Below are 22711 nucleotides of genomic sequence, written 5' to 3'. Positions count from 1 at the left end.
GTTGAAAAGGACATGAGAAGTCATCTCGACAAATACTACACAGCATACGTGGACATGCTCTAGGGCACCGTTTTCAACCTTTTCATCTTTTTGAAATTCTCTTATGACTACCTCCCAAGAAATCCCATTCTGCTTTCCTCCCTGTCCGTACTCCACATGAATATAAAAATGTCTTCCAACGGTGCATAGCATACACACTTTTAATATGGTTATGTGAAATATTCTGAATGAAAGGACATAAATTTGCATGTTTTTTATTTCATAATCAAGACGTGTAGACAAAATTTTGTAGAATAAAGCAAAGTATTGGCTGATTTTTAAGATATAGGAATTAGGAGAGGTGTATAATGCAGTTATCTAAATATTTTAAATTTAAACGTAGTGTCGTCACCTCTTTCAAAAATAGATCTACATTTAAAATATTTGATGTTTTCTGAGGCATAATCAGCTTCAGTTAGGTAGATCATAAGCCATGACTTCAAAGAGAGAGAAAATTAAGGATATAACTGTGATGCAACTAACAACTAACAAGAAAACCCCGAAGAATGTCATGCTGATGAATAAGTAGACTTATTGGAGCTATCTCTGTCACTCTTTGTCTCTGCTTGTGGAGTATAAGTGAGAACCATGGATGGTAGAGCTGAGAGAAGGAGAGCAGAATGAAAATAACGGAGAGTCTTTGGAGAATTATTTATTTTCTCTCATTGGTTTGGTCAGTTGTCTCCTGTGGGAAATGACCAAAACGTAGAACATCTTGGCAAATAAGAATAGATTGTCATTGTCATGATGACTAGTTATCTAAATGATCAGAAATAATTTGCTTTTGAATTGAGAGATTTGAAGTAAGTTAAATAACCGTTTTAATCAAACATGAAACTCTTTAACACTTAAAGTGGCAGAAAACAAGAAATAGTGGCAAAGGCTGTATCGAGAGACTTCTTGTTCTTTTCCACACTTGCCTCCAGTTATATACTAAATTAAACCTACGAACTTAAACTGTATCAAAGGGAAATATTCAACTTGTAAAGTAAGGCTTTCTTTTTGAAAAGTGTTTTCAAAGAGGAAAATATGTGGACTTCTTTTTTATAATGCGTCCTTTTGTAAGGATATGTGTTATGTAGACATTACTCTATGACCAGCAAGGGTTAAAAACATGATTGGATTTTAGATAGAGGTAGGTTTTAACAAAGTTCTGCCAGATGCTAGATGTGCAAATTTTGCAATATAGTTAGTTTTTTTGGAGTTTAGATTTATTATATGTAAAATAAGTTCACTATTATTAAACTCACAGGTTGGTTGTGAATAGGATATGTTATGCGCAAAATGTTCAGAAGAATCCATGAGTCACAATAATAGCTCAATAACTGGTAATTATTAACACTGTCCTCTACCTACATTTATTGTCTCTTTAAAGAACAAGGATTATGACTTATAAGTGAGATGATGGAAAATGAGATTTCCTACTACACCAGCACAGATATTGCAAAAGGTAGCCTTTTATGTAATGCACAATGCGAAGATTTCAAATAATTTATGAAGTAAATGACTCACAGGATCTTTCCTTTGCCATCTCAATTGTCTAAAGAAATAATGAATATTTGAAAGTATGTGGATGAATACAATTCAGAATTGCAAAAACGTGTTTACAGAAATTTGTTTACACACATGAAGTGTGCATTCTCTTATTTTCCTTTGACTCATTACTATGTTTGTGAGATTCACTCCTGTTTTTGTGTTTCTTCTTTAACATGAAATGTGTGTGCTTTTAGGCCCACATTTGAGTGAAAGGCTTCTCGTTTTTATTATTTTGATTTTAATTTTTTTTTTTTCACTTTTTCTTTTTCCCTATCTTTTGACTTTGAGTTTTTGTTGTTCTTCACCTGGCTCTGTGGGCCCCTCATATACAGTCAGGTCCTGTAATGGAGTCTCAGCCTCCGGTAATTAAATTAGAGGTCCAGTAAGCATGTTGACTTCTTCATAGTCACCTTATCCAGCCACCTAGTAGCTGTTTTATATATTCTTGTATGGCTTCAACCCAAGTGCTTTGTTTCAAGTAATGACATGAGTACCACCGTCTCCCAAAACTTGCCTGACTCCATCAGAGCTGAATTCCAAGTATGACTCTCTGCTTTCATACTTGGAGCATGTCATGTTTCTGATTCATTTCTGATGTATGGGAGAACTGTCTCATTTTAACTCTGGCTAGTTATTTGGGGATCTGCATTTTACATTTTATCTCCAATTTCCATGTGTTTAAAGTTGAGGAGAACTAAAGAACTCATCTTGAGCATAAATCTTTACTTTTTCAGGTAAATATACAACCAATAGTGTAAGTGCAATGATAAACTTAAGTGTCACTAGGCTTCAGTGTCTGGGAGAAAATAAAAATTAGTAGAAACTGCCAAATGAAAGAAGATCTGTCTCTTAGCAGCTTCAGCTGATTATTGATTACAGTAAATTTCAAGAAGTAACATATCTTCTGTTTTTCTAAAGGAAGCAAGAGATCTCAATTTTTATGTAAAATCTAATGTTTGATATTGGTCAATCACTAAAGTTTTTAAATATCTCTAAAAGCCAAATTTGCCAATCGACATCACAGAACCTGACAAGCTGGTTCTAAAATGCAAAGGGCCAAGGCTAGCCCCAGGTAACAAAATGTAGTATAAAGTACCAATAAATAAAACTGGGTGGTATTTATCCAAGGATTGACCGATAAACTGAACAGAATACAAGGCATAGAAGCAGATTCATGCCTTTATAACCACTTGCTCTAGGAAATATGAGGCATGGCAGATCACTGGAAAAAGGAAGGGCTTCGCAGCAAGTGGTGCTGGCGCAACTGAGTAACCGTGTGGATGGTCCAGCATGTGGAAAACTCAGTTCTTAGGTTTTCAAGACCTACGTGTCAAAGGCAAAACTGTAAAACTTTTAGAAGAGAATAAGGGGAAGGTTTTTAAAAATAATGTATAAAATTATCAGCCACAAAAGATAACTTTGATAAATTTGACTGGATTGAAATTAAGAGTTTCTATTAATAAAGGGCATAAAGAGTGAAAAGATAAGGTGTAGAATCCCCTTCTATCAGATCTTTTATTTTATCAGGTCTCAAATATTACCTCCTCACAGACCAGCACATTTCAGAGTTTCACTTTTCACTTCTAGGTGACTTTCTATTATACTATTCCAGTTTATCTTTTTACCCAAATCACTTTAGAAAATGAAACTTTAAGAATGAAAGCAGACTAGAGATTTTTTTCCTGACCATATGGTGGATGAGACATTTTCAGATATTCTGTGGGAGAATTTTCTGACATAACAATATTTATAACTGATTTTTAAAAAGCAAATAGAAATTATTTGCCCCTCTTTCACTTTTTATCAGGAAGGACAGTCTTGTAGAAGCACTGCCTCTAAGGAGATTTTTCCTTGTATTCCATTGGCCAAAATTGAGCCAAATGACCATCTCTATACCAATCACTGACAAAAAAGGATGCAATTCAGAGCTTGGCTTAGGTCAGTCATAGTTTAATTTCCTGTGGCTCAAGGTGAGGCCCACTTTCTCTAATCATTTTTATACCTGAAGAAAATCAGTACATGCTAGGTCAACAGGGAAGGGTATAGTGGCCATTGGGCAGACAAGTTGCCGTATCTGCTAAATAGTTTAAGTTCTGAAGCAAGCCGTCTTAAATCTTCAGTAGTAGGAAATTGAAGTATCCCATTTTCCTCATTTTTTAGTTTTAGAGATCCAATTGATTCTCAAAATAAGGCAAAATGTTTAAAAACCTAATGGCCACAACCTCTGTAATGAAAAATTATTTCTTTATCAAGGATATTATATTAAGAATCTTATCTTACACTATTTAAAAAAAGGACTCCGAAGTAAAATAAATATTTTACTTACATAGTAGGCACTTTTCCTGCTGCTACATTATATATATATTTAAAAATAGCATGAGCAGTATGAATAAATTTATGTAAAAATATTTATCATTTTCTGTTGATCTTTTTCTCGTGTTTCTCTAAGTGCCTAGAGATATGTGGGAGTCCACTAACCAAATGTGTGGGACATACTTGTATTTTTCTGAATCGCTTAACTTATTTTCATATTGGGAAAATAATTGTTTTATACGAAAAACAAAAGTCAGAATATTTTCCTAAAATGTCACGAGATTACATTTTTGTTAAAAATTTTAATTTATCTGTTCTATTAGCCTTGAATCTCTATACATATTCATGCAGAGAACTCTAGGGTATTGAACTATTGAACAGCAGTGGCAACAAGTTTGACAAAGAAACTCTAGTAGGTCAGTATTTTCTCTCACCCGACTTTTTAGCTGAAAGAGTATATCAATTTAATGCTTATAGCTGCAAGTAATAGAGGTTACGTTAACTGATTACCCACCTTTCTCTCTGTTTGGACTCTGTGCCTATTGCTAAGGCTTTCTGTACCTTTCAGTCCTCTTTGGTCATCTCAGATAATATATTCATCCCTCAGGAAATTTCTATTCTATTCGGACTGGTTGCTTCCAGCAGTTTCATTTGCCTTTATTCGGTGTTGGACTCCTTAGTTCATTAATATCATGTCTTTGACTTTCTTGGTTTACTCCTCTATATCGGCAGAACTCATCCTACAATAGCATCATACAGTTAAAAAGGTGTACCTCGACAGAAGATACAGTGAAAACAGCCACAAACACTTCTAATTTCTCAGTATTGCTTATTTTATCTTTTTCACTATCTCATTGAAATTCTATGTGCTGTTGACTTTTTAAAAAACTAAGAAAGGACTCAAGGCCTGTGAAGGAGGAATTTCTGTCTCAGAGATGGCAAAATATTAAAATGATATTTAGACGCAGCTGTATGTATTGTATTTAACTGTGATCTGCAAACATTTTTATCTCTAAATCGACTTTATTTATTAAAGGGCCATCAGTAATGTATGCTTTGTAATATTTAGGCTTACTAAAATATAACATTTTAATATAAATATTAATAACACAAGAAGTCTAAGCGTTTTAAGAGTAAATGTTTTTGCTTTAGCATTTCAAAGATTAGAAATGAAAAAAAAGAGATGAATCTTACTTCTTTGTATCCACAGTAAGTTGTGTTAAATGTCATTATATTGTCTTCATCAAGAGAGATAAGTGAATTATGCATATCTGAATGAACATGCACCAAATTATTATCCTTAGCTTTATCTAGGTGCTGGTGAGTGAAATTTATTTTTCTGTAATAATCTTGTTTTGCTTGAAAAATATAGGAAGAATTAAAAGAATACTAAAAGTAAAAAAAAAAAAAAAAACCCAAAAAACATTTAATCACAATTTTGAAGGATGTTGTAGTAAGTACTTTTAGTTTACCAGAGAAGGGAGTACAGTTTTGGTTGAGATAGTTGAACAAGGCTCCATTAAATGCTTTAAAGAATAGGTATTATGTTTGAAGTCAAATGGGTAATTCAAGGATAAAAGTGACTTGATAACAGGAATAAGATTTTCAAGAGTGGGAGTGTTAGAGAGTAGTAACTGCATGACATAGATAGTGTATGTTGGAGAAGAAGGAGGTAAGTGGATTAAGGCTCCATTGAATGCAGATTATTTTAAGAACCCCAATTTGCCTCCACTTAAATATATTTTTTTCTGCTTTCCGAAAGATTGAACATATTACATTTTTTTGAAGTGCTCCTTCCTTCATGGTTTTTAAAAAATAAGATTGTCTAGAGAACTAGATTAAGGTACACTTAGGAAGAAGTTAGAACTGGAAGGACTTTAGAATTATCAAATGTTATCACTGAGGGAGAGAGGGAGGGAGGAGGAAGGAGGGAGAAAGGAGAGAGAAAGAAAGATCGATTGATTCATTCATTTTTTATTTTAACTGTGGGCTTTAACTCATGACAAAGGAATAAAAATGTGGCTTAGAAATCTGGGGATATTATAAATGGGGGGAAAACTAAAGAAAATTGAGAGGTATATCTAAATTGCCAAGTCAAAAATATTTGTGAGATAAGGGTAAAGGGGGTCAAATAAAAGGTGGCAGAAGAAAACTTAGCTCTGGGTGGTAAACACACAATGCAAATATACACGTGACATATTATTGTACTGTACACTTGAAGCCTATATAAGTTTATTAACCAATGTCACCCCAATAAATTTAACAAAAAGCATTTGTGAGACATATGCAGTGATTATTTGGCAATAACATTTTCTCCATTGGGAGATATCTGTTTCTCCTAAATGTTGTCTTTACAGGGTCCATGGGGCCCCCACCATGAAAGATCAAGTAATCAGGGCCTCCCCTCTACAGTCATGCAGGAGAAATTAGAGTGGAGCAGTTTTAAGACTGATAAAATATGTATTGAAAGAAATTAATTTATGACACAATCTTGAATTTTTCATTTTCTGTGCCATGGCCTTGTGTGGTTGAGAGGCATTCTGGCCTCACACAATCCCAAGCCCATAGAAGCATACATATACAAATCCCAAACACACAAAAATCCCCACAGGTTACTGAAAGAACACAATGAATAAACATGGGAAATGCATTCATTGGTTCATTTGCCCAGAGGAAAGTAGCAGTCTTTCAGTCTCTCTGGGGAAAATGTAAGTAGATGTAATTCCACATGGTCTGCCCCCTGAATCATTATTTGTGTCTCTGGGAAGGGAGTTGAGTTCAAATGATAGAAAAAGGCTTCATTTACAGAAGAAAGTCTATCGTAAAGGTCTGTGATTAGAGCTGTGTATCTCGGTATTACCTCCTGATGAGGCTCTGTTAGAGAGGGGAATCAATCCCATCCTTCTTCTCTGTGAAGTTTCTTCTAAGCCCAGAGCCATGTTGGAAGAACAGAACACAGATGATACCACTGTAAGTTGAAAGTGGTTCATTAGCCCTGAGGCTGGGTATGCAGATGGAAAATGGGAAAAGGAGGGTGGATGCAATCACTGGCTTTAAGCATCAGTGACAAAATGCCTTCCATTTTCATAACGAGGTTCCTGAAGGGATCTCCAGGGACCAGTAGCTACATATCTCCATTGTGTGGCCATGATGCTGACCCTCGAGGACCCTCCTCATTGTCCTCACGTGGCAGCTCATGACTTTGTTGTGACTGTTGGGAGAGGAGGAATCAGCTAACCACCCGTGTGTATACGATGTGGCTACAGGGCTACAAGGAACTTCAGGGGCCACACAGCTCAGGTACCTCTTTCTACAATTAAAAAATCCTTCAGTCAGAGCTAAGCAGTTTGTTTGCCCCGAGACTGATCTTTCCTCACCCTGCTAACTGCCTGTACCTGCAAATTCGTGGGAACATTGTCTGACCAAACAGGACCCACCTCTCACTAGTCCAGGAAACAGATGACATTCTCTTCCAAGTAAAACCCAGCATCTGTTGGCATAAGGAATCTCTTTTTGGGTCCTTATTTTAGCATAAGAATATTAAGCATGTGACATGTTTCCTCATGATTATTGGATCCAGAAGTTACTCTCAATGAAGGTTTCCAAATACTTAATAATATATCTTTAAGTATTTATTAAGTGTCTTCAATAAGTTAATTCATTTGATTCTCTCAACTGTCCTATGAGGTAGGGTTTATTAGTCACCACATTTTGCAGATGGAGAAACTGAGGAACAGATAGGCACAGGGAGGTCATAAAGCTAGTATGTAGCAAAGCTGGGATTTTAATCCAGGCAGTTCTGCTTAGAATCCATGGTTGTTTTCTAAATTACAATACTCGTTAGGATCAAGCCAAGTGTCAAAGTAACTATTGAAGATGGTGAATAATTTCTAAGTGCGAAAATAGCAAATCTGTGTTGCCCCAGAATGCTAGGGCTCTCACTGGGAGTGATCAATAGCAACTTTTATTTTGGGTCAGTGTTTTAAATATGACCCTCTTTCATTCCATAAGATTTCTCTCTCTCTCTCTCTTTCTTTCTCTCTCTTTCTTTCTCTCTCTCTCTCTCTCTCTCTCTCTCTCTCTCTCTCTCTCTCTCTCTCCCCCCCCCCCTCTCCCTCTCCCTCTCCCTCTCCCACTCCCTCTCTCTCTCCCTCCCTCCCTCCCTCATTGGGATATTTGGCATAGCAAAACTACCTTTGGGTTTTAAATCCTGTATTTTCTTCAATGCAGGAGTGAAGTTACTTTAAGAGATTCCTCCATTTCCTTATCATCCTTTTTAAACTTAATTTAAAAAATCATTATATGAAAACATTAGTAGAAATGAAAGTAAAATTGTATATTTTTAATATAATCTCAAAAATAACCAAAAAGAAAAGCAAGATAAATCTGAAAGAATTTACTATACCATGATTCTGTTGGCTCTCTAATCCCAGTGATTTGTATTCTCCTTAAATTTTGTGGTCTCTTTAATACTATTAATAACGACTAACATTTAACTCTCAATGTTTACCAGTTTAATGGTATTTATTCACATCAGCCCTTTAGCTCCCAATATGTACAATTTCAATATCATTATTTTTTATATAGCCCTTTAGACATCTGTTTTCACTATTTTACATATGAAAACAATGAAGTTTAGAATAATAAGTGACTCAAGTTCATAGAGTTCACCTTGCATAATTGAGTTTGGAATAATGGTCTGACCAACGCTGTTAACCATGCTGCTTTTATCTTTAAAGATCTTGCTTTTTTCAGTTCTTGCTAATCTTTATGCTATGAAGAACAGAAATGGATTCATGAAGCTTTCCCTCTTATTCTGTGCACTGAAAATCTTACTCTAATGTGTACCCAGAATGGGCACTTAAATCTTCATTTCAGATATCTGTCTCTGTTGTATCTGCTCCAGGCTTTTTCTCAGATGAGAATCAAAAAACGAAAACAGACTGGTTCCTTGAACTTGGAAACTCAAAATGCAATACGATGCCAATAATTTTTTAAAAAGTTGTTTCCATTTTATGCTCTATTTTTCTACTTTCCCTGTCCTCACAAATGAGCTGATCAACAATTAGTGTGTGCAGATAGCCACCATCATAGAGGTATCTCCTTATGACCTTCCTACAAAACTGTAAAAAAAAAAAAATACACTTTACATCCAGGATTACATACTATTTGTCTGTAGTTTGCATCAGATGAAATTAGTTGTTTCACTAAGAATTCTATGTGCCTCTATTCCTGCCATTTAGAAATATTTTTTCTAGGCTACTGGTTTATTTTAGAAGTACTTTACCAAAAAAGCATTACATGTAAAACTGTAATTCTAGATTGTTTTAATGATGAACTTTGATTAGTCAATTCTAATCATTTGGGAAAAGAAAGCTACTGACTTGCATATTTGATAGCTGAAGCATCCATGTGCCTATTGTCCTCCAACCCTGGCCTTGGGGCGTAGATTACAGCTGCATACACCGCAGTGAGCCCCTGTGCATGCCCAGCATTCCATCTCAGGCTCAGACAGGCTTCCCTGGCCACGGGCCCTGTATTCAGCCTGCCTGTCCCTACTCTCAAGCTCTTAGTCACATTTCACTTCCCAGTGTCTCCCTATGACTCATTCAAAACTATCCTTGAAAACAGATTCAGTCTTTCCAGCTTCTTGTGTCTTTATTAGCTCTAAAAACATACATATGGGACTTTTTCTGACGTCACTATCTAATTTTCTGTCATTACTTTTGTTCTTTACTCTCCATGATGACAGAATGTGCTTATTTGAGAAGAGCCTTAAACATTTACACAATGTTCACTTCTTTGAAAGTTTCAGGGAGTTAGAGCTCCCTGAGCCCTCCTATTCAGCTTCATCCAGGGGGTACTATTAACACAGAATTTGGCATGTCTACAAAGTGCCATATCCTATTCTGTCTTTAAATTTATATTGTCTATAAAAGTGGATAGTTCTCCATTTTATATATCTGTGAATCAGAATTTCAATTTATATACTTTTACTGTACTCAACTGACATGGATTTAAAAGTAAATTTGTTAATAAGAAGTCAAAAGTGTATCATCTCAAATAACATTAACAATATTTGAGTGACTTTGTAAGATATTTCACAAACCTTCATTTTCTGCTATTTCCTGGGAGCTCCAAAGAAGGGTCCACTCACAGCAGGAAGTTAGTTTAGGATGGCCACCTTCTTTTAAGAGAAACACCAAATGCATGTAGGCATAGATACACAAGTTCACGAGAAAGAGAGCAAATGCCTCTCAAATTTGCAACTTCATGGCATGCTGATTACATGTGTCTACTACTAAGCACATTGGTCAACAACAGAAATGTAAATATAGGGAATTCACAGAGACCAACTTTGGGACACATCACTCGAGCAATATCTAGGGAAAGAGGAGGACTTTATGAACTTGGGATATACAATTTCTGCTAGTAAGCAGGCTAATTCTAAGAGTGTTTTCCTAAGAAACTGACAGAAAGACACCTGGACTAGATGACAGCTAAATTTCCTGTCACTTCTGTTTCTGCATTTACAGATACTAGTTTATTTTTTCATTCTTTTGGTTTTTAACTTGAAATCCTCAGAAGCTATATTAACTGATAAGAAAAGTAAAAAGGCACTGAAGTGTGCTTCTCTGAACAACAGAGGTCACTTTTTTTTGATTGTGCAACATCAGAATTTTGCTTTGCTTGTACTCTCATTTATGTTTGGATGGATGTGGCATTAATTTCCAACCTGATTTAGGATCTATGTCTACTTTTAGTCAATAGAAGATCTTGATCTTTTTCTTTATCAGGACAATTCAGAAAAAAAATCTATAAAGAAAAATAAGATTGGGTTTTCAGTTTTCCCTTTCCTGTCAAAGGTTAACTGTTTTTCTTAATGGTAGTAGCTTAATGATCTCATTTGATGCTCTAAGAAAATCTACTCAGATTTGACATTCCTGTTACAACATGGTGAGGATTACTCCCAAAATGAGCAGGAATACTGTGCAGCTATAATTCTGTATTATATCATGGAGTTTTCCAAAATGGAAATGTCTTGTTTTTTCCCTGATAATATCTCCCCATTTGGGCTGTCTCCTTGTGTCTGTTTCTATGTATTGGATAGGGCTCCTGAGTCTCTCAGTCTTAATAGAGTGACTTTATGTAGTAGGTGTGCTGTGGGGTCCCTTGGCACAGACCTGAGAGGAATTTAGCTGTGGGCCAGGTTCAGCTGCAGCCTGTGCACCTGTGGGGCCACCTGGTTATAGAAATCAAGCAATCCACATATGGCTGTCACCTGTGCTGGGCTTATAAGTGCCTTGAAGGGTCAAGGCTAAAACAGAGGCCAGCTGCCACTAGTGCAGGGTTTGGGGCTGCTCAGCAAGAGGTAAGGGTACGCTGAGGCCAGATACTGCTTCTTTGGGTTTTGTGAGCCTTTGAGGGATTTTATGAAAGTTCACAGCAGGAACCAGGAGAGCCTGTTTGTATGGAATAAACCACTGGAAGTGGCTTCGGTGGGCCCACAAGTAAGGAGAGGCAGAGCAACTTGTTATCCAGATTAATGGTGGCTGCATCTGCAGGATGGGAAGAGGGGAGGGCTCCACAAAGGAACAATAGCTTCCGCCTCCACCTCTGTCCAGGAGCAAACCGCCCCTCCAGCCCTCGCCCGGAAGCCTGACAGCTCAGCACCTCCCTGTGTGTCCCTGGCACCCCTCAAGCAGCTGCCCCCGCGCTGGAGCCCAGCGTGCGCAAGTCCGTCAGTGGGTACGACTGGGCGTGGGCCCTTTAAGAGGACGGCGGCCGCTTCCCACAGCCCTCCGTGTCGTGTCCCCTGCCGAAGCCTCCACTGCTGCTCACAGCCCGAGGTCGTGGGGACTCTCGTGCCAGCACTGGAGCTCTGGGCCGGGGAGTCTTGTGTGAGGCCGGGGGCCCCTCGCTCCTCAGGTAGGGAAGGGGGCTCCACAGCCAAGATAGCCCTCCTGAGTCGCAGTCGCCGCTCGTGGCTGTGGAACCGGGTGTTGCGCGTCTCAGCCCTACCTACCATTTTGAGGTGACCTGTTGTTTGAGGTGACCTATTGTGGGGCTTCTGTTTAGCCAGACCTCTGGTGACTCTGCCTACTGGTTGCTCTGTAGTTTCGTTGCAGTTTTGGTGTGGTCGCTAGAGGAGGTGTGTACAGCCTTTATCTTCTACGCCATCTTGAATCTTCCCCAGTATTGTCCTTTTTAATGGCTGCATGGTATTGTGTTTTATAAAAGTAGCCAAATATTTTAATCCATCAAACTTTTACATCAATTCCAAAATTTTGAGAATAAAACCAAGGTTAGAACAAATACTTACGATCTCTTGGTCACTATGTTTCAGGTCCATTGTATTTCTTTCTGTTCCCCAAACTCACCAACTCTTTCCTGCCTGAGGATTTTGCCTTCACTGTTCCCTGTGTAGAGCACTGTCCACTCCGGCTGTAGGCAGGGTGGATATCCCTTCGTCGAGTAGATTCTGCCTCAGTGTCTTCGCTTTGGAGAAACCTTTCCTGATAGTCCCATCTAAAGAAGCCCCCTTCAAACCAAGTCGCTTTATGTCATTATGTTTATTTCTTTCATGGTACTGTTTACTATCAACAAATCTTTTATTTATTTGTGTACTCCTGGTGTTTTAGGGGCGGTAATTACCCATGACCTTTCCTTGCTCCAAGTCCGAAAAAACAGAAATAGAGAAATCAGGTAGAAATTAAGAATGTTTTATTGCTATGTTTGGAAAACATGGTTTATATCTTTAACAAAATTTCTCCCGAATTTGAAATCATAGCCATTAGCCCGCCCCTATCACTAGACAGAACAGACACACTCCTGTGGGCTTTAGCCTAAAGGAGCAGAAATATACATGACCCAAAAACAGCGCAGAAAAGGGCATCCATAGTTCCTTTTTCTTGTTTCACAAATCATATAAATTAGAGGACAAGGAAAGGCAGTTATACCCCAAAGTGCTGGCATTAGGGGTAGAGAGACTTCTCCCCTACATGAAAATGTGAGGCACAGACAACAAACACACCACCCTATTTCTTCATTATTTGTCTCCCCTTCAGAATATGGCTACCTTATCCACCTCTGGCCCTCTAGAACTTAGAGCAGAGGCTGGAACAGATGATTTACTCAAAGAAAACATGTTAAGAAATTGTTGAAATATAAATTTAAATTGTACAAAATTATTCACTTATCAAGTTCACAAAAGATATAACTGATAATATTTAGTGTTGATGTGAGAAAGAGTCATGATTCTCACACACTGTCAGATGAAATTGGTACAAATTTTCTGCAGGGAAGCTTGCAGTAGGCATCAAAAACTTTGAAATGTCTACATCTTTATTACCCGCAGTTTTACTTTTAGAGTATATCCTAAAGAAATAATCATGAGTATGGACAAAATTTCAATTTGAAAAGTATTAACCTCAATGTTACTAAACATAAGAGAAATAAGAATAAAAAATTTCCAACAATAAGAAATTAAATTGTGATATAATGGAATATTGAGTTAATTTTAAGTAAGATCTGTAAAATATTTTAATACATAAAAATATTCATATGTTATGTGAAAACAGTAGTTAAAAACAGTCTGTATAATATAATCCCAATTTTAAAATAGGAATTTGAGGGTCTAATTTTTTTCTAAAAGAAAACTTTGAAATTATTATTTTTTAAAAATAGTCTGTTGGATTTGAAACTTAAGCCTAATTTTAAAGATACTCAGGCTGTTTCTGAAAAAAAAAAAAAAAGACATAAAAAAAAATGTAAAGGAACAGCCCCAGGTCATATGGTTTCTAGATGTGATAGTGCCATCCAGCCTTTTCATGACCTTCTTCCTCTTCTCCTCGATAGACCCAGGCACCTCCCAGGAGTCGCTCTCTGTAAAGAACTAAGCAGCTGATGCTCCAGCTGAACTCACCTCCTGTCACTTGCTCAGAATCCATCAGAATAGCAGTAGGCAGTCAGCATGGTACCAGGTGATGAGGCCGGTCTGCAGGAGATTTGATGGCAGTGGGAGTCGCCAAAGCTGGGAGGATGTCTTGACAACAGAAGATCGCCAGAAAATAAGATTAGCCCTGAGATTCATCTCTATATTAAGTTATAAAAAGGAAAAGAGAAAACACCCAAACAAAGTACAGTTATAATATAGCTGTCCTCTTCAAATGTACCCACCGTTAATGTAAATCTATTTCGTCTTTTGAGTTTCATACTTAAAAAGGCTGCAGAAATGTCATCATGTTCAACTGTATTTAAAAGAAGCTATGTACATGTGTTCATTGCATGTATCCAAGCACTCTTTCTCTTATAAATAAAACTCTCAAAATAAAACTACAAACACTGGATATAGAAAAGATGTACCAGAAGATACTTCTAGGAAATATTAGTCAGCTGTCAAAAAGGAAGGGCTTACAAAATTTTAAACATACTGCAAAATTGAGATGTTGTTTAGAAGGGATTTCAAATCTGAAAGAAGTGGGTAAAAAGCATGTGAGAAGGTGGGTGGGTAAATAAGCAACAGATAAAGAACAGGAGAACCTAATCACATCATATCTTAGACCAAAAAGGCAAGCAAGCCTAGGAAATAAAACTACCTCTTACTGCAGACATTTTGTCAGGGTCATCTCTTCTCTAATGACATTAATGATCAAGACTCACAGCCTCATCTTGAAGGGAAGCAAGTCTACCTGAATTCTCCAGAACAGCATATCTGTACATATGTGTGCATCCTGATAGACTATAGAATAAAGTATCATATTATGGGATCTTATACTTTATTATCCCTATATACACATATATATCTATTATTCCATCATTACAAAATTTTTTTCTGATTAATATGAGTACATACAGTTAGATTTTTACTATGTACCTAAAAATAAATTATAGAGAATCCATTCCAAGTAATACATTTCTAAGTGTCCACACTGTAACAACCAGTGAATATTTTCTGCCTTGATTGCCTTACAGCTCTGACATTGCTGTCCTGACTGTGGACCTGTCCGTCTCTGCCACAGGAGCATGGGAGGCAACCAGACGTGGATCACAGAAGTCATTCTGCTGGGGTTCCAGGTGGATCCAGCACTGAAGGTTTTCCTCTTTGGACTTTTCTCTCTCTTCTATGGCCTCACCCTTCTGGGGAATGGAGTCATCCTGGGGATCATCTACTCAGATTCCAGACTGCACACCCCAATGTATTTCTTCCTCTCACACCTGGCTATTGATGACATATCCTATGCTTCCAGCAATGTCCCCAAGATGCTTGCAAATCTCGTGAGTCGGAAGAATAGAACCATCTCTTTTGTCCCTTGCCTTATGCAGACTTATTTGTACTTGGCCTTTGCTCACACAGAGTGCTTGATTTTGCTGGTGATGTCCTATGATCGGTATGTGGCAATATGCCACCCCCTGCATTACTCCGTCATCATGAACTGGAGAGTGTGCACAGTCCTGGGTGTCACTTTCTGTATGTTTAGCTGCCTCTTGGCCCTGGTCCATGTGATTCTCATCCTGAGGCTGCCCTTCTGTGGACCCAATGAAATCAACCACTTCTTCTGTGAAATCCTGTCTGTCCTCAAGCTGGCCTGTGCTGACACATGGCTCAACCAAGTTGTCATCTTTGCTGCTGCTGTGTTCATCCTAGTGGGGCCCCTCAGCCTGGTGCTGGTGTCCTACACGCGCATCCTCATTGCCATCCTGCGGATCCAGTCTGGGGACGGCCGCAGAAAGGCCTTCTCCACCTGCTCGTCCCACCTCTGCGTGGTCGGGCTCTTCTTTGGCAGTGCCATCGTCACGTACATGGCCCCCAAGTCCCGCCATCCTGAGGAGCAGCAGAAGATCCTTTCCCTGTTTTACAGCCTTTTCAACCCTATGCTGAACCCACTGATCTACAGCCTGAGGAACGCAGAGGTCAAGGGCGCCCTGAGGAGAGCACTGTGCAAGGACAGGACAACATGAGGGACACCAAAAGCCACTGGGGGCTGTGCTCTCTGTGCAACATGGTAGGTGGCATTTTCCGCTTTGTGCTCTCACAGGTGCCACATTAAGATAGACTTTTATAGGCCTAAACTGATAACCTGAAACCGTGCGGACTCTAAAATAGATGAATCTCTCCACAACCTTCTGTAGGCAGAGATTCTTAGAGGTGATCCAAAAAGCACACATACAATTTGAAAATTGATGAATATTGGATCATTTCAGAATTAATTAATTCTGCTCATGAGACGCACTATTGAGAAACAAGTATTCACAAGTAAAAACTATGTACCATTTGTATTTCTTAAATACGATGGTCAGTCAGGTGCAGCCACAAGAGGAGGCAAAGGAGTCGTTTAGGAAGAAACAGTCTATTATACTCACATGTCCTAGAGACATCAGGCGTGTCACGCCATGCAGGGCCACACGGGACAGACACCAGGGTGGTGAGAAGGCAGAAGACCGGAACGAAGGGAAGGTTTAGACCACCAGAGGAAACACCCAGTAAAGGGGGTGTGTAAGGACAAGGGGGAGGTCTTACAAGGGATACATCCCTACCACGCAAAGAAAGGGAACCGTGCACACTGATGGTGCAGGACATCCCCCCGCGAGAACTACTCTGACACTCGGAGCCCAATTACTTACTTTATTGATCCCATGTTAAATCGGGCCTCTCGTCTCCCTGGAAATGTAAAGTGCTTTATAATAGCATGTGATGTTGTTTCCTTCTTCCTTTCTTGGTTCCCCTCAGTCAGTTTGAAAATCGACATGTTCATTTCTTGACCTTCACAACCACACATGGATTTCCTTTCACGTCTGCTAGTTGCCGGGTATGAAAATATTCCCCTGTCAAATCACTCTGCAGTTTCATTAGGAATAAACATTTTACTGTGTCTTCACAAGAGCATTTGGACATTTCTGGCTTCCGTATGTATTAACAAAAGCAGCTATTAAAAGAGATATAATGACGTAATTTGAAAAGGAATGAAGAGTTTGCAGTCGTAAATGATGGATCCCTGATCAATAGTAGCAAAATGAAGTGATGAACCCCTGATCTCTAAAAGCAAAATGAAATGGAAATAAGTAGATTTTGTCATTTTTACTTATCAAACCCTGACAAAGTAGGTAATGTTGATGCAGGACAGAGTGAATCACCTTGAGTGGGGACTAAAGCCTTTGGCCCATCGAGAGAGGGAGGGTCTTTGGCTGCATGTAGGAAAGAATTCAAGAGCGAGCCAGGGGTAGACCAAGGAAAGTTTATCAGAGAAGGAATAATGCTCACAGATGGTGTGGTCTCCTCTCAGAGTCAGAGAATGAGACCCCGAGTGTTCCCGGAACAGGGTTTTTATCTTTCTTTGTTTCCGTGAAAAATTACTCATTATGGGGAGTGAAGAATGGAATGAATAGCTGGGTGTATCTTTAACTCGTGCAAGGTACAGCTAAGAGTCTGTCTTTCCCTGTTATCGTTTCATGGTGTGTGTGAACAGTGTTAGTAATCTCAGAGGGGTTTCTTTGTTCTGGAGGTTCCCCGTGATCTGGCCTTACATCTGATCAGGCAGGTTCCCGAGTCCAGCAGCACGCGGCAGGCTCTCATCGATGCTTGGCTTCATGTTTAGTCCATTTGTGTTCTCGTGCCTCTTCTCTATATTAATATCTTCCAACCCGAAGCTAATTTCTAAAATACATTGCTCCTAAATGTGAGAATAAAGTAAATTGCATGTATAAATGCATATTTATATATATGTATCTCTCCTTTTCTCTCAGCAAATGGTAATTATCCAATAAGGTTCAAACACAAATGGGACTTTTTGGTGCACCTGCTGAGGGAGGTAGGAGGCAGAAGGCACGAGGTAGCACCAGCCACACAGACAGGGTGGCGGTGGACACGGCAGGCTCCACCGAGAGTCTCTTTGAGGTACAAGAGAGCCCAGGAGTTTGGAAGATGTATGAAGGTCATCAGATAAATGTTTCCAAGAGCCTTTCACAGAGCGCGGCTGTGAAAAACTACTAGGACCGTGGCTGCATGTAACAAGGGGTACCCAGACGTACATGCTATAGGTAGCTACAGATGGGGTTCCAGTCCTTAGCCATGGTATTTAAAGCTCCTTCACTGCCTCGAGTGTGGCATGCAACGGTTCGGGAAGGAAGGATGAAGACTTGTTTAAGAAAGCAGATGAATAGTAGCAAATGATGAAAACTACTGTTTTATTTGACATTGATAACCTTGTTTCATAATAACTTATGCATTTGTGGGTGGAAAGGTATTAATCAGGATGGGAGAGAACAGTGTGTTTGCAATGGGAATAAAATGCAGACTTCACGTGATGGCATAAATGCCCCAGGAAATGGCTCCGGCCTGACAGTAGCAGGTTTCTAGGAGGTCTTATGACATCCCAGACTAAATTATATCTAGCTGGCTCTACCACTTATATAATCCTAATGTGGGGGACCCAGTGTTTTGTGGGTTTACATAATATACATCATAACCTGTGCTTACTCCATTAGTACACAGTGGAAATAACAGACACGATGGATTGTCCCACAAAACTAAACAAGAATGATGTTAGGAGGGACAGGTGGCTATCTAGCCATCGCTGGACATGATGAATTTTCTTTTATGAGGAGAGACAGTCAGTGGAAAAAGGTTTGTCTCTAGAATGAGCGGGTTAGAGAGAATTGTCCTCCTGGAGGAAGGCAAGGGATGGAAGTCAGCCTCGAAAATTTCGAGACTTGAGTGAAATAGGTCAAGCTAACTCAGCAAATGATGCTGGATTCTGCTCGGGCTCAGTCCTGCCCCTACAGAACCTCTGACCGTTTTGATCTAAGTGGAGTATAAGTGAAACATAAAATGGGCTCAATAATTGGATCACTAGGAATATTTATGGATATTATAAACCTTCCTCACGTGTATCTATCAACCTGTGCTACAGATAGACGTACCTCTTTAGGGCACCTGTTGTCTTCAGGGTTGCCATATCAGGTTGTATGGGAACCTTTCTTTCCATCATCTAAAAGCCTTGGCTTCTCACATACTTTCATGGGATTGTTGAGAAGCATGAATTCATCAAATGACTAATTTTAAGAGTTTGGTTACTGCAATTTGTGATACAAGTTTTAAGATTAAAACCCTTGGTGTGTGAAAGTTTACATAGATACAGTGTAATGACACTATGTGCCTTGCCTGTTCCCTAGAATTTTTCCTCTAAGGCCAATGAGACCGAATCATAAATCTCCAGAGAAAACATTCAAGCACTTTGCCCACCGTAGGGAGAAGATAACTAGTTAGGATATATTATGATTTGTCTGGGAATTTGAATTCTCAGTAGGAACTCAAGGATGGTTTTAATTTATCTGATTCTAAAATAAAAGCTACGCTTCTGAGGTTCTTTGAGGAACCTTCAGCTAGTCCTGTGGATCCTCCTGTGTCAGGGAGGTAGCCCTCTGAAAGCTGCCAAGGGAGCAGGATACTACACCCATTTCAGAGGTCCATCTCTCACCTTGGCGGGGCTTATTCGAGGTCAGAGTGGGTACTTGTGAGAAAATCCAGTGCCAGCATCTTCTCATGTGGAAAGAGATCAATTTCTGCTGGGAGGTAGTTTCTAGTTGGGATAGTTGATATAGGACAGGTCATCATGACTCTCCTGGTGATCTTTCCTCCCGACTGATGTTGTACATCATCGGTATATACATTAGGCACCTAGATTTCTTTTTTCCCCAGCTTAGGGAACACCTGCCTACTGTGTTGTGGTCAGGTCCCTTGGACTCCCTCAGCAACTCTCACATTCACCTCTTACCGTAACTTAACTGCAGTCATCACAGCTAGCCCAAGTGTCTATATGAGAACGGACTTCGAGAATGAGAGGCTCTGAGTAAGGCTCTGATGTAGCCAAATTAATGACTTTCTGTATTACCTCACCAAAATGAAGATAGTGATCCTGGGAACGTTTTCTCAGTGGAAAAGAGAATTTTAGTAATAGTTAAAATAAATCATTTCTTTGCCGAAAGAGTGTAAGAGATGTTTGTCATATTATCAATTATTGTGATGCTCATCAGACTTGAAATCGCAGCATTTAATATAAATATCTTCCTTGTCACAAGATAGGATGGAATGAGTACCAAGACTCCTGACAAGAGTTGTAAAAAAGGAAGAAAACTCTACAGAATAAGAAACACAGAGGTACAAGGCTGCTCAGATCATGAATTGCTCGTACCGACACACAACTTTTTGTTATTTGAGCTGCTGCTGTTTTATTTACTCTACTGAGAAGGTGAGATTTTAGTTATTGCTATAGTGATATTTTCTTCACTGGGTCAGTACCGTGTTGACTTTATAGCTTTAATCTATCTTCAATTTTATCTTTTATGTTGTTAATTTTTTAAAATCCAAATGATAATGGTAGTGAAAATGAAACTAAATATAAAATAAAATAATCTCTTAACTCAGACACCACAAAAAAGACTAAAAAGTTTAACAAATGTTCTAACAGCACAGTAAGAGATTGAGTTATGTTCAAGTATATACAGTATTCAGTACTTTCAGAGATTAAACGTTAATCACACATTGCTTATTGTGTTCAACTGTGTCTAAGTAAAATTTTGCAGTACTGGTGTTGCATGTCTCTCATTTCATATAATATAGGAATATTTTAATGCTAGCAACAATGAATGTCAGACACTTAATGCACATTTCCATTGCAGCTTCCCAAATGCACTCATATTTATGGTGGTGAAAGTTTGATTTTGTGTCTGTTTCATTTTCCAGTGGTCAGATTCTCATTGTGAAATTTTCTAATAAAATAGAAACCATGTTTTGGTTAAAAGCAACCGGAAAATAGAAGATGCTTAGTATATATCTTTATTGAACTATCTATGTCCATCATTCATTGCATTTTCTGAGTGCCTGTTTCATATAGAACAATACTAGTTCTTATGAGACATAAAGGTGTATAAGACATATCACTTATCCACAAGACTTACTGTTTGGAGAAAGGGATCTCAGTTCAAATAAATGACATTTGATATAAACCATTTTTTATCTTCGATTTTATCTTGAGGATTATCCATATCCGCATAGTGAGGATATGATTCTTAATTATTATTGTTGCCCAAGCCTATACATTCAATAGGTGCCGTAAGAGCCCCCCTCCACACGAATCTACTCTGATTCCCAAGAGTAGAACAGACCAGACCCTCTGTGTAGGCTGTCTGACAGCTAGCCTTTTAACAGGGCCTAGAGGTCAAGCAGGCTGCCGCCTGTCTTTATAGTAACCGGCTGTAAACTGCAGTAAAACGGCTCTGCTGAGGAGGGCTGTGACTGCACTGCCTGTCCCCTCAGGATGAGACCATGAGAGCAGTGACAGGCACAGTTTCAGCCACACTAGTATTTTTGAATGACTCCTTTTGCACTTTCCAACTCATTATGTAGCAGGCTGAGAAAGTACATTTACCTAAGCCCGATATCCTCCAATGGGAAATACAATAATTCTCAGCAATTTTAAAATCACTGAATTCATCCTGTACTCATCAGCAAAATACTGTGTGAAGTAAAATTGTATCCATTATCTTAGGAGATTTTATTAATATTACCTAAGAATTGTCTGCTCTATTGAAACCTTACCCTCAGCCAATGTTATTATATTTGCTATACATACAAATATGTGTGTGACACAGTCATTATATTTATTTAATGTATTTAAGTATTATTGTGTGATTGATTAGACTACTTTCTTTTTTTATATTAAAAAACTAATATTTTAGATTAGTTTCAGGCATGTAGTGTAATGGTTAGACATTTATATAACTTATGACGTGATCATCCCAAATATAGACTGAGCACTTTCAAATCTCAGAATTTATTATAAAGACTTATGAAAAGAAAACTCACACAAAACCGTCTCAGGTATGTGGAGTCTGGCTTAGGGAACATAGGCAGTATTAGCCTAATGGCTGTATGTAGTGTCAGATGGGTGCTAGTGTAACCGGGGGATCCCCTCATAGATTATATACATGTCTGACCTTTGTCCTGTGTCCTTGAAACGAATGTAAAATTTCAAAAGTCAAAAAAGAAAAAAATACATATGCAGAAAATTTAATCAGTGAAGCATTATATTGTATAAAGCTAATAAGATTATTAAATGTATTAACATATTTAAACTTAAGGAAATAGTATGCAGCTGTTTAAAGCATGTTGTATAGAAATATTTTGAAGTGGGAAATAATCCTAGACATATTTCTAAATGAAAGCAATAGGTAAACTAGAAACACTGTGATATAGATTTAAATTCATGATATGTATGAAAATAATATGTGGTAAAAAGGCCCAATTGTATATACAAATTCTTAACAGTGAATGCTTTGTGGGTTTTTTTCAGAGCACTACTTCTCTAGTCTTTTAAATAGAGTTTCATAATGTTTTTCTATGAAGCTTTGAAACTTGATGTCAAACGCTCATACGAGGGTAAGAAAAAGCTTTTTCACACAATGAACCACATTCTTAAAGCTTTTATGTCTAAATTGATAATGTGCAAGAGTCTGTAATTTTCCAAGTAGGAATACAAGCAAGCCGATATATAAATTTGTTATTGATGTGCTAATAACAAATATATATTTTGCATAAAAATAAGCTACCTAATAACATCAAGACCATTTTCTTTAAGGCTATTGTTATGTAGTGAAATAGATTTGACTCAATATAAAAGAAACTAAGTTAAGCTCTATATAATTTTCAGAATAATTATAAGAATCTGTTATCCCCATAACAGTTTGTATAGTTTTCTATATTATATCCTTGTTCTTTAAAGGAGGATATCAGAAGTGTAGCAAAAATCATGATAAAAGTAAAAAT

General features: G+C 38.2%; 1 protein-coding gene across 2 annotated transcripts in view; it reads left to right on the top strand.

Annotated features, from left to right (window-relative positions):
- LOC107516938 (olfactory receptor 2A5) overlaps window positions 1-22323 on the top strand; it is a 40802-nt gene extending 18479 nt beyond the window's left edge. Inside the window, exons 3-5 of one of the 2 annotated variants that reach the window (XM_016157176.2) lie at window positions 14863-15893; window positions 19970-20135; window positions 22239-22323. In XM_016157176.2, the coding sequence (XP_016012662.2) occupies window positions 14914-15849 (936 nt within the window). In that variant the 5' untranslated portion in view covers window positions 14863-14913 and the 3' untranslated portion in view covers window positions 15850-15893; window positions 19970-20135; window positions 22239-22323. Of the gene's footprint in view, window positions 1-14862; window positions 15894-19965; window positions 20136-22238 lie in introns of both variants that reach the window. The other variant, XM_016157175.2, reaches the window with a different exon arrangement.
- Window positions 22324-22711: the final 388 nt, after the last annotated feature.

The sequence above is a fragment of the Rousettus aegyptiacus genome, unplaced genomic scaffold (genome assembly GCF_014176215.1).
Source record: "Rousettus aegyptiacus isolate mRouAeg1 unplaced genomic scaffold, mRouAeg1.p scaffold_m13_p_13, whole genome shotgun sequence".
Taxonomy (NCBI): domain Eukaryota; kingdom Metazoa; phylum Chordata; class Mammalia; order Chiroptera; family Pteropodidae; genus Rousettus; species Rousettus aegyptiacus.
This window is presented reverse-complemented; position numbering and strand designations above follow the sequence as displayed.